Raw genomic sequence first — 12710 nt, 5'->3', positions numbered from 1 at the left:
GCTAAGATTTCTGCTTATTTGAAGGATCATTCACAAGAAAGATACATTTCGGTTTGGAGAAGATGGATAGATTATATTCAGAATAAATATGGGACTAAAAAGTTCCGCTTAGTTTATGAGTAAATCTTAGAGTATTATTAATAGTTTATTATAGTGGAATATTATTATTATTTTTAGTATTAGTATTGTTTAACAATTTAGATATTGTATTGTTTAATAATTAGTTTAATAATTAGGATAGTATGTTTGTTTATGTTTTTATTATTATTATGTTTACTTTTAATTTGTTTATATTTATGCTAAAGGGGAGTTAAAGCGCACTGTGGACTTGGTTATTGATATAGTTGGTTAATGTTAGTTAGATTATGATTATTATAATTGTAACCCTGTATTCAGCTCTGGGAAGTGGGGGAGGGAGAGGGGGGTTTAAGGTGGGTTGGTTTTGGGGTTTATATTGTAACTTTTATAAAACTCTTCAATAAAAAAAAGACAATTGAAAATATTAGATTCATAATTTCTTTTCCCCCTCTATTGGTTTCTTGTTGCATGTATCTAGGATATTATGATATATTATGATAAGAAAGCATCTGTCCTAAAGCCACACTTTATATCTCATTTTTTTTATCATGAATGTACATGAGAGATCTTCTTTAATTCTATCCCCACCCTAGGCTGATAAGGCAGGCTGGGTGAAAAACAATGACAAGTTATCCAGTGAGCCTCAATTGTGAAGGATGTAGAAATAATCCTGTGTACAGGGACAGAATGAATGAGACAATAAGGGACGAACTGCGGGAACGGTTACAGAGTCCCAAGAAAGAGGAAAATATGAAAAAGAAACTCAAAATAACTCTGCTTTCATTTTGTTTCATATAAGGGCATAGAAAAAGTTGAATAGGCCTTCAAGATTTTGATATGCTACCTTATGTCATTAAGGCACCTCCCTTCCCTACTGCTTTCTTGACTAACCTTCCTCAGTGTGCTCACAGTAGTTGAATGGAGACTAAGTCTACTAAGTCTTCCTAGTTCACATCCAGCACTTCAACCCCTACAATAAGTTATTTTAGAGGAGGTTTCATAATATATACCTACTTAAACTGTTAATGGAAATAGAAAATTCACTCATGGATTGCATGACTTGTTTGTTTTTCTTCTCCAGCTGCATCAGCAGCTCAAATTTTTCAGACCCAGACACTATTTTTGGGCCATAGAAGTGTCTGATGGTGGCTATATTTGGAGTATGGAAATCCCTTAAGACTGTTTAAAAGCTATATAATTACTGTCACTCAGGGCATACCAGAAAAGGTCAATTGATATCTAGAACAATATTATCAAGACCAACACAGGACATATTTTTTTTTCATTTTCTGCCTTCTTTCATTTATACTTTATGCTTGGGTTGTCTTCTATCACTATTTCTATTAGCAAACTTGGTAATAGGGAGAACAGAGAATTTAGCAAGGGAAAAATATTCCCATGATTCATCAAATTCCTAGGCATGTCAAAATAGTACATAGTAGTAAACCACAGACCATAAACACCCCCCCCAAAATAAGCCAATAGGAATAGAGTAGGCTCAATACCATAGCTGCTAGAAGCCATAGTACATTAAGTATCAACTGAGAAAAATGGAAATGTAGGAGAAATGAAAAAAGGAAAAAAAAAACCCTGCTAAATAAAAGCAAAGGAATAGCAGCTAAACAGGAAACAGCTTTACAAAATCCAGACAAGAGGAATGCTGGAATAATGCAGAGTTGTAGCAACAATATTCCATTGCATCATACTAACTAGCATTGCTGTCCAATGGATATTTTGCAAATAAGAAATAGGCACAACTGAATAGCCTTCATCATTAAACAGATACAAATAAGGCAAGATGTCTCTTAACCAGATGGCTGTTAAAAATGAGAAATATTGTGTAGAATTTTGTTATAAATCTCAGTAATGTCTAGTAATTTATTTTTACAAATGGAATAGGAACATTGTGAGATCTTTGAATTTTTTTTAATATTTGAATTTGCTGAATGAATTACCACAAGATGTCTGCCTTCCCACCATTTTTTCATATTTGTTAAGCACTGATATTTATCTCTAATAAAATGTATAGAATTTTCTGGTTTCTTTATTAAGATTTCCCTTTCCTCCAGGAATTCAAGGTAGTGTGCATATTGCTTCTCCAATCTGAGGACATTAACTCTTCCCATCCACACTGTATATTTTTTTTCTCCTTTTCCAAGTTGGTTTCAGAGTTATGAATATAAGCTTAATGCATGATAAATTAAAGACAAAGATAATCTTCACAATCTGGCTGCACTAGTTTTTGTATGAGTATTCAACCCCAGGCACATTCTGCAGTGCATTTTGGGGATGCTCACATCTAATTGTATTTTGTTGTACAAACTGCATGGTGGGTTAAGGTGGGAGAAAGTCTTAACTTTCATAGCCCATCAACAAAGTATATAGAAACAATAATTTCAAGGCAAGAGGGAGGAGTTTGGTACATAAATATGGAACATGCATGGGATGGCTTGGGAAGCTTTAATGTGGTAGCTTGAAGAATGTGGTCTCTCCTCCGTGGGCTTGAACATATTTAATTATAATACTTCCCAAAGAAATTCACATACAATTATCTGTTTCAGGTGGTGTTAGTGCTGCAGTAGGTTATCCATTGGATACAGTAAAGGTATGTCAGCCAATCTCTTAAAAGTACTATTTTGTGTATAATCCCTACCACATGGCAAACTGTATAGGTCTCTTCTTTGTGACCAAGTTAACACTTTGTTTAGCTGATACTTTGCTTAATAAACTATATTTTACAATCTACCGTGAGTGGGTGCACACAGAGTACCAAGTCAAAAGCAAACAAATCATATAATGGCTTAGTTCATTGTGTACACTTTTTTTATTTCAGGTAAAAGAGTTAAAGAATTTAGCAGAAGGATTTCCAAAGTTCACCCTCCTAATCCCATCGGTGCTTCAGAACCATCATAGACAGTTACAGCTCTGTTACTTGCAGTTAACCGACCCACACATGACCCTGAGTTTATAAATTGATGCATCACATTGAATTATAAATCTTCCCTCCCTATCCTAGATTTACACAACATGCTAGGCCACAATGTGGATGGCTAATTGAAAATGTGCTTGGCTGATTTAGTGTGTTGTATAAATACTGCTTGAGCTATAGATCTCCACTTTTCTTCTTCAAAAACAAATGTTCTGCACCTTTAATATAATGTTCCTGTTCTTGTTGTTTGTAAACAAAATGTATGTTTCATAAAATGCCCAATTGTGATACTTCTGTTTATACATTTGATTGCTTTACTTTGCTTTGGTAGGTGAGAATTCAGACAGAAGCACAGTATCGTGGAATATGGCATTGTATGAGAGATATATATAGAACTGAAAGGGTATGTATCTAAGAATAGTACCTCTAACTATCATGATCAAAGAATCCATTTTTTTTGCTTTATTACCTCTTAAAAAGCCTGACAATATTCACAAGAAAATCTATAGATTTGTTTGCAGTTCCAAATAATTAAAAAAAAATAGCAAATTCATTCTACAGCTGAACACATGCCAGGTGTAGGGAACATTTCTTCTATTACCTTTAGACTTCAGTTCCAATCAACTGCAGCCAAGATGGCCAATGATGAGGTATTAAAGAAGTTGTAGTCCAAAGTGTCCGAAGGACTCCAAATTTACTAAATGTAATTTCTTACAGTATAATAAGTAGCCACGTAGAAAGAAGATAACATGTGGCATTGCTCTAAAAGGAATATTTTACCTGGTTGTTTTTGGTGACTTTCTATTTAGTCAGCTGAATGATCTTGGGCCCATCAGCCCAACTCGTGTCACAAGATTGTTGTGGGAAAAATAGGAGGAGGAAGGAGTATTGTGAGTGTTCGCTGTCTTATTTATAAAAATAATAAAAGTGAGAAATAGAGTAATATAAAATAATTATGTGTGCCCAGAGCTTTTTTTTTAACCTTGTTTAGCAACAAAATCTGAAATTATTAGGTTATACTCACTTTGTTGCTTGTGAGGAATCTTATGCTTTTTATTTTATTCTAAAAAGGTATTTTGCTCATTTTTCTTTTCCATTCAGGTGCCAGGTTTCTTCAAAGGGATTTCAATGACGGTTTTAATGGCATCACTGATTTCATCATTTTCATTTGGAATCTATAAAAACTTCCTTTATGGTATCTGTAGATTACGATATGGGTCTGCAGACAGAAAACCATCAAATGTGGATATATCTTTTGCAGGTTGTATTACTGGAGCTGTCCGGGTAGGTTAAAAAAATAAAATAATATGGGGTGAATCTATCTGTGTGCTGAGGGAACAGAATTTATCAGCATCTCCTATTTATCTCCAAATCTTTAGAAGTGAGATGGATAATCTGTGGCCCCAAGTTCCTTTTTTTGGCCTCAGAGTTTCCACTCTGAGCACTGTAGTTTCCAACTGTTTAGATGCAGAGAAACTACTAAAGCTGCATTCTAAATCCTAAAACGCATGTAATATGTTAACTTACCTTAAACTGAACTGAATCAGAAAAATCCTTGCCTTTCTCAGGTATATGATCCAACTTTTTCAGTATGAACCTCTCACACACACCCTGAAATATTAAGCAGGTCCTCCCTCTACTAAAATGTTGCCTATTCCTCTAGACCAGTGGTTCTTAACCTTTTTGAACAAATCGTCCCCTTGAGCCAATGAGGAAGTTGTCATCGCCCCCCTCCCCCAACATAACCTCTCAATCACAACATAGGAAATAATTCTTCAATTTATGCAAACCCTTTTTTTGTTTTCTTTAAAATTGTCATCAGGACATATTGATGCAAATAATTTATTTCCAGTCTTTTCCCCATATCTCCCATATTCTGGCCAATGGCGTGCCACTGTATGGGTAGAGGCTGCTGTGCAATGCGCATGAAGATAAGTGATGCGTATTCATATATGTATGGGGTTCTGTACTGAAGCTAGCTGGAGGAACATTTGAAAACACAATTCAATCCACTAATAGCGATCATCTGATGTTTTTGTATGACAGATATACAGCTATTCACTGTATGAAAAAATCTCAAAAGTGTCCCTAAAACTTCTCGCTTCACTGCCCCCATATTGCCCCCTTTTCGTTCCTTCGCCCCCACGTCGCCCCTTTTCGTTCCATCGCCCCCTTGAAAAATGAAATCGCCCCCTGGGGAGCAATATCGCCCAGGTTAAGAACCACTGCTCTAGACCAGGGGTGTCAAACTGCTAGCTCGCGGGCCGGATGCATCATAGCGAAACTATGTCCACCCCATTGCCAGCAGTGACAAAAAAGTTGCGAGTCTGACACCCCTGCTCTGTAATTTTCTGTTACAGAAAATTTTCAGAGCAGATATGCCAAATGCAAACATGATTGGAAAATATAGGAATATATTTTCATCAAAGAATCAGATATGATACATGAGATTGAGGTAAGGTCTTCCAGATTCTGGACAGCAAGATCTGATTCTAATATATATCCTAACTCTAATCTATATTCTAACTCTCTTAATTATAATTCTCTAGGTTGTGCTAATATCACCTGCAGAAATAGCTAAAGTAAGATTACAGATCCAGAAAGAGCCACATTCCTTAATAGGATCATCTCATCCCTTTGACTTCAGACCTAAGTATCAAGGTTCTTTGCATTGTTTGAGGACAATAGTGAAAGAAGAAGGCCTTGCAGGTCTATACAAAGGATCTTTGGCTCTGTTGGGCAGGGATTGTCATTCATGTGGAGTGTATTTTCTCACCTACTCTGTCATGTGTGACTGGCTTACTCCAACTGGTAAAAACAAACCAGGTATGTGCATTAAATGGGAATCATCTATTTCAGAAGCTGTAGATGTATTCATTTTTACCTTGCATTTTTCTTTGTCACCCTGTGGTATACAAACTTTTTAAAGCATCATTAAGGATACTGAGGTAGAATATGTTAGTCTTTTGAATACAGGATGTCTTCCCTCAGATGTCTGCCAGTGTTTACACGGACACACAGCTGTGTCAAGATGACTCTTGGAGAACTTCTTCTTTATATTTAATTTTAGTCCCATTTTTTCACTATGCTCCTTGATTTTTATAAATAGAGGTTGCACATCCTTTGCATATAAAATAAGGTAAAATAAGCTTAATGATAATTCACATAAATTACACAGGTTGTGTAACATAGTTAAAGTACTTGTTACAAAATTCTGTTTGAACTCTTATGAAACTGATTGACAGAGGCTGTGTCCTCTGATGTCATTCGCCAGCTTTTCCTGCATAAAAAGATTTTTTAAAGCTTTGTTCTCTTCAATGTACGGTAACTAATGCTGTGCATTTAAATTTTAAATAATTAAATATGCATATATTTTGCAAAAGTTTATAATTTGTTGTAAAAGTTGACATATGACTTTAAGTTTCTGTATCAATCCATTACTGAAGCAGCAAGAATTGTGCAAGGATTTTTCAAATTGTGATTTTTAAAAATCATTTTATGACTTGGTGAAAACAAAGGGAAGTTGTATGAAGTGGTATCTACAGATAAGGTAGAAACATGGATGATTTACAAGCCTAAAAAAGTTTGAAGGGCTGAGTGTTGATCTAAACTTGGTTAGCTGTTTTGGCCTAATATTGTTTACCTGGAAAGGGAATGGTGTGAAGGATATGTATATGCTCAATAAGTGAGGAAAGAAGGGGTGGAAAAAGTAAAAAAAAGAGACAAATCTTGAGGCAGCAGCCTTCACCACCCCTCCTTAATTCTGTGGGTGATTGCCGAAATCATTTTAGGTTTTAAGTAGAGAGTACTCTAATGTAAAAAAAAAAATGGATTTGTATATTACTGTGCAAAGAAGCTCTCATATATGAAAGTGAAGGAAAGTATAATAAATACAGGAGTATCCACTTTTCTGAGTACGAGGCATAGAAAATGATTATTCATCATGGTAGGAAAATGAGTTAAGATTTCTTTTTGCTTGCCTGAAGGGTTTTCTTTTGGTTCAATACCCTTGCTTCACCAATACAATTTGTCAGAAGAATAATAAATAATAATTTAAGAGTTGTATTTGAAACTGCATGGGAAGTACGATGGTAAAGGTGTGGACTCAGATTGCTTCCCACTATTATTACTTTCACTAATAGGTTGCAGGGTCATTCTGGGGTCAGGTAGCTTATTAACAAAGAAATAAATGAATAAATAAATATTACAGCCTACCCTCTTCTTATCTATTGCCCTCCAATTTACCAATTACTAGAATTTCTAGCCAGTATTCCCAAAACACTGAGGAAAAGCTGATACTCTGGCTAACAACTTCTTGTAGCAGATTACAAAAGTGTAATAAAATTTTATTTAAGATAAAACTATAACAACTTGAGCCTTGAAGAAAATACCTGTTTCCCTCTTGCCTTGCAGGAGAATACCTGTTTCCCTCTTGCCTTGCAGGAACCCCCCCCCCCAATAATCTGGCTCTCACACTATATTTAAATTTACATTGTAAACAGATTATTCAAATCCATGACACAATCCTGTAGCTTAGTTTTAACAGAAAGTCATAAAAATCAAAATGAGATGAAGACAGTGAAACTTATTTGGAAGTTTTCAGCAAACAACTCAGTCCAATGAAGGTAGTATCTGAAGAGGGAGGGAAACTACTATCACATGCCTACTTGAAAAGGGGAAGAATGATGACTAATAGAGAACTTCTTGAATGCCTCATCTTGTGTTTCACAATAGGAATGTCAGCAGTGGTGGGATTCAAATATGTGAACAACCTGTTCTCTGTGTGGATGCTGCTTCCAGAAGTCCATTCTGGGCAACAAACAATTAGCTACTGGTTCTACCGAAGGGGTGCAAACCGGCTGAATCCCACCACTGAATGTCAGGCATTTTGGGCATGAACTATGGAAAGCAGGTCAAAAAGGCATTATGGCATTTTTATTTTAGCTATGCCCTTTTTCTAATAGTCTTAATATAAGGTACATGATATGAAGAGTTATATCAATGTAGCAAAGCATCTCAAATTCTTAATGTTCAGATCTGGTTATAAGTGGTTATTCTATAATGTGTTTAAATATGGTTATTTATATGGTCTGTCCAGGATTCAAAGGGGCCAGCCAGATGACCTTAAAAAATGTTTGATATCCTCCATGAATTTCTTTAATTTCTTTTTGACAGCCATATTAGGCTACTATCATCAAATTCTATAGTCACACGTTTCATATTTTCTATGTGTGTACATGTGTGTTTTTGTGTTAGATGGAGTTTAATTTGATAATGAGGACTGAAGGTCTTCTCTTGGCTTGGGAAAATGACACAGTTACTCATGTTTTGCCTTGAAGTGATATTTTATGAGGATTATATTAATTTACATAATGCTTTATTTACCCAAAGGAAGATGACACTGAGTTTAAGATGATTCTCTCTCAAAAAAGAAGATAAAAAACAAAAACAAAAAACCTGTCAAACTTCACTACTTTATTTTCAGCCAATATAAGAAATCCTCCTATGTTAAGGTGGGAGAAATGGCTTTCTTTGAGGTACTTATAGTAGTGTTAATAGAAATTTTGGGATATTTTTTTACCAACATTTGGATTTTTAATAATTTTGGAGATTAATGATAACTCATGCTATTTATACTTATGTTTACAGACTTGTGGGTTGTGCTTCTATCTGGGGGCTGTGCTGGTGTTCTTGCCTGGGGTACAGCAACCCCAATGGATGTCATTAAAGCCCGAATGCAAGCAGATGGTGATGGACAGCATAAATATACTGGACTAATACATTGTGTCAGAGACAGCGTAAGAGAAGAAGGAGTAAGAGTTCTTTTTAAAGGCCTTGGACTAAACTCGCTTCGTGCATTTCCTACAAATATGATGATATTCTTAACTTATGAAGTTGTTCTTAGGCTTGGGAAACGTTTGGAGAAATGAAGATTTTATTTCAGCATCATTCTATAAGTGATTACCTATTTTTAAAGCCAATTTATTTAAATACTTTTTCAGAAAACTCTTGTGATGATAAATTATCTTTATGTTTGCAAATCTCAGAACTGGATGTGTGCATTAAAACCTCTCAACAGTTTTTTTTCCTGGTGGGGGGGTGTGTAGCCTGAGGGAAAAAAATTAGGATGCTTTATTTTATGAACCATAATTGCGAACAAGAGTTAGAATGAGGTTCACATTGTTAGAATGTGCTACATTTAACAAACAAACAAAAATGACTAATCTTCTAGGAGCTAAAGGCCTGCTGTAGCTCATTCTTTTAATCAATCCAAGAGGGTCAGAATTGTAACTCAGTCCTGACTGTATTTTCTTTTGACTAAACATGTTTTAAAAAATGACTCCTTGAAGATTAAAGACACTGTTAAAATAAGATAACATTTCAATTGTAGTCTATACCTCATCTAAGCTTAAAAATCATTGGTGGGGAGGGAGGGTTTCAACACATTTAAACAATGACTATGTTGCCAACTTACTTAATTATGAAATACTGACAACTAGCCTCCATGTCAAAGGATTGTTTCTCAATCCAAATAGTACGCACATTTTGAGACTATAAAAATTGGGTATTTTTTTAAAAAATAAAAAGTTTTGTGTTATGTGTTGTATTTGTCTTGATTGTGTCTCAGTGAATAAAGCCACCTTCATCACTATGGTTCACTCTCCCCCCCCCTCCATATTTAGGAGGGAATTCAAGTACCCAGGAAGGGTATAAATAAATTCAGTACCCAGGAAGGGAAACTTCTGTACGTCAGATGCTCACCCATTATGAACTCTTGAACTGAAAATACTCAGAAATGCCCCAACTCAGGGACCCCGTTTCTTTGGCCTAAGACCTAGGATATAGGTCAACTGCCAAATCTAAAAAGTCTGGTCATGGAAAATAGAAGCATAAAACTATGAAATATCTTCATGGCTTGGGAAATGCTAGCAGTTGTTGTTAGCTTACAGATTCAAGTAGGAAAGAAGTAAAACAAAGTAAGAGGTTGTAAAACAGCATTTAATTGTTTTTACTGATTACAATTGATTAGCATAAGGTTCAAAGATGCAAAATGGAAGAAAGAAGACCCATCTGCAAACAATGGTCCATCAGGGCTCTGGTCTCTGATAAAAAATTGGTTTGGTCCTATGGTTGTGCCTGTCTGTACAGAAAGGCTCCCACAAAAATGCCAGCACTTGATTGGCAAAAGAAGACTTTGTTGAAATAATAACTCTTGACACTCCATCCGAAAGATATCTAACTAGCAAAAAGGGAAAATTAAGAACCCAACTGTGAGAATGTCAAATTAATATTATAGGATTTAAAAAAGAGAATGTTCTTTTTTCTTTTCCTAAAAAGTTCAGGGTTTGTTTTTTTTAAAACAGTTTGGCTGAATTTATGACCTTTTTTCCAACTACAGTACCTACAATAAGGTTCTTCCAACTCTTTCAGGTCATAGGATCTATTAAGTTAAAAACAATTCCCACAATCCCAGAAAATCGGCTGTGAACTTTTTTTTGCCTTTAGTCTCTCATATACTGTAATTCCAAGAAGTTCAACATTTTCATGTTGAAAAGCCCCATCCTACAGCAATGTTTCTCAACTGTGGCAATTTTAAGATGTATGGTTGAGGAATTATTCTAGGAGATGAAGTGCCTACTTCTTAGTTGAGAAATGCTACCCAGGGGCACTCTGTATCTATCAATGCTCTACATTATTAGCATCTACTGCTCCTGAAGGAGAAAGCATTGTAGCCCTGTCAATCTCCTTTTTTTATTCTGTTTTGGAGATGGACTCATGACTTGCTCCTTTTGTTTTCTGCTTGATTCACTCTTTTTAGGATTGTGATTCAACTATAGCTGTCGGTCCAAGAAACTATAGCTGTCGGTCCAAGAAATGTATATAAATCACCTCTGGTCCCTGTGCTACAGAAAGAGAAAAGAGAAGTTCTGCTCTACTTTAAATCTTTTGTTTTCTCTTAACAGTAGACAGAGCTAGGATTGATATTACCATACTTCTTGAATATCACCTGAGATAACAGTGCCCCTGCAAGATCCAACCCGAACACCCTTTCATTTTCCACATTGTTCTCAAGCTATACCATGCCATGCTATGCTCTGCGAGGGACATTGTGGGAAATAACTGAAGTCTCTCCCCACCCGATTCACAATTATCTACCATAACAATTTATATAAGAGGCAGCAGCCCCAAAAAACTTTGGCAAGAGATTCCTTATATCTAGAATTAGCTTTGTCCAAATTGGTTAAATTGATGAAGAATTGATGAGGAGAAAGCAAAATGTTGACAGAACCAATACTCTGAACTGAGAATAAGAAACTATTTCATTCTTTGATAAAGTGACTAAAGTAGTAGACTAGCGAAATGCTGTGGACATAGTATACTTATACTTCAGTAAGGCATTTGACAAGGTAGATCACAACCTGCTGCTTAGTAAGCTAGAAAAAGGTGGGATAGGCAACAACATCAAATGGATCTGTAGTTGGCTGACAAACCATACTCAGCGAGTAGTCCTCAATGGTACTACATCCACATGGAGAGAAGTAAGCAGTGGGATAGTGCAAGACTCCATCTTAGGCCCAGTACTCTTCAATATCTTCATAAATGAGATGAGGGAATAGAAGGGGAGCTCATCAAATTTGCAGATGATACTAAATTGGCAGGAATAGCCAACACCCCAGAAGACAAGCTCAGGATCCAAAAAGATCTTGACAAACTTGAACAATGAGCCCTATCCAACAAAATGAGTTTCAATATGGAGAAAAGCAAAGTTTTACATTTAGGCAGGAAAAAATCAAAGGTTTAAGTACAGATTAGGCGAGACCTGGCTCAAAAACAGTAACTGTGAGAGGGACCTTGGAGTCCTAGTAGACAATCACTTGACTATGAGCCAGCAATGTGCAGCAGCAGCCAAAAAAGCTAACACAATCCTGGGTTGTATAAGCAGAGGCATAGAATCAAGATCACGCAAAGTGTTAGTACCCCTTTATAAAACTCTAGTAAGATCACACCTGTAATACTGCAACCAGTTTTGGTCACCATACTACAAAAAAGATGTTTAGACCTTGGAAAAAGTTCAGAAAAGAGCAACTAAAATGATTAAACGCCTGAAGATTAAAACATGAAGAACGGCTGCAGGTCTTGGGTTTGGCTAGTCTAAAAAAACAGAAGAAACAGGGCAACATAATAGCAGTATTCCAGGGACTGCCACAAAGAAGAGGGAGTCAAACTATTTTCCAAAGCACCAGAAGGCAAGACAAGAAACAATGGTTGGAAACTGACCAAAGAGAGAAGCAACCAGGAATCAAGGAGAAAGTTCCTAACAGTGAGGACCATTAACCAGTGGAACAGCTTGCCTTCAGAAAGTGTGGGCATTCCATCACTGAAGGTTTTTAAGAAGAGACCAGACAGTCACTTGTCTGAAATGGTATAGGTTCTCCTGCTTGAGCAGAGGGCTGGACTAGAAAACCTCCAAGGTCCTTTCTATTCTAACTCTCAAAATGTGCTACATCAAGTGCTACATTTTGTTGAGCTATTTTTCTAAAAGAAAGCTTTTCTCCTATTTATAGCAAACCAATTCCTAACAGATACAATTTAAACCTTACTTAAAGTGTGTATCTATTACATTTTCCTTTTAGGTCCCTCTATTCAAACAAACAAGGACGTGGACTGCTGTACCTCCTAGGAACTTGCTTATTAAAGTTGA

General features: G+C 36.0%; 1 protein-coding gene across 2 annotated transcripts in view; it reads left to right on the top strand.

Moving 5' to 3' along the window:
* The window catches only part of SLC25A47 (solute carrier family 25 member 47), a 36273-nt gene extending 26681 nt beyond the window's left edge, over window positions 1-9592 (top strand). For both annotated transcript variants that reach the window (XM_039339677.1, XM_039339676.1), the window contains exons 2-6: window positions 2640-2683; window positions 3339-3410; window positions 4109-4291; window positions 5557-5833; window positions 8657-9592. In XM_039339677.1, coding sequence (XP_039195611.1) covers window positions 3384-3410; window positions 4109-4291; window positions 5557-5833; window positions 8657-8937 — 768 coding nt within the window. In that variant the 5' untranslated portion in view covers window positions 2640-2683; window positions 3339-3383 and the 3' untranslated portion in view covers window positions 8938-9592. The remainder of the gene's footprint in view (window positions 1-2639; window positions 2684-3338; window positions 3411-4108; window positions 4292-5556; window positions 5834-8656) is intronic.
* The last annotated feature ends 3118 nt before the right edge of the window (window positions 9593-12710 follow it).

Source organism: Crotalus tigris, unplaced genomic scaffold, assembly GCF_016545835.1.
Source record: "Crotalus tigris isolate CLP2741 ecotype Arizona unplaced genomic scaffold, ASM1654583v1 scf7180000017737.1785205, whole genome shotgun sequence".
NCBI lineage: Eukaryota > Metazoa > Chordata > Lepidosauria > Squamata > Viperidae > Crotalus > Crotalus tigris.
The sequence above is the reverse complement of the archived record's forward strand: the minus strand, read 5'-3'. Positions and strand labels throughout refer to the sequence as shown.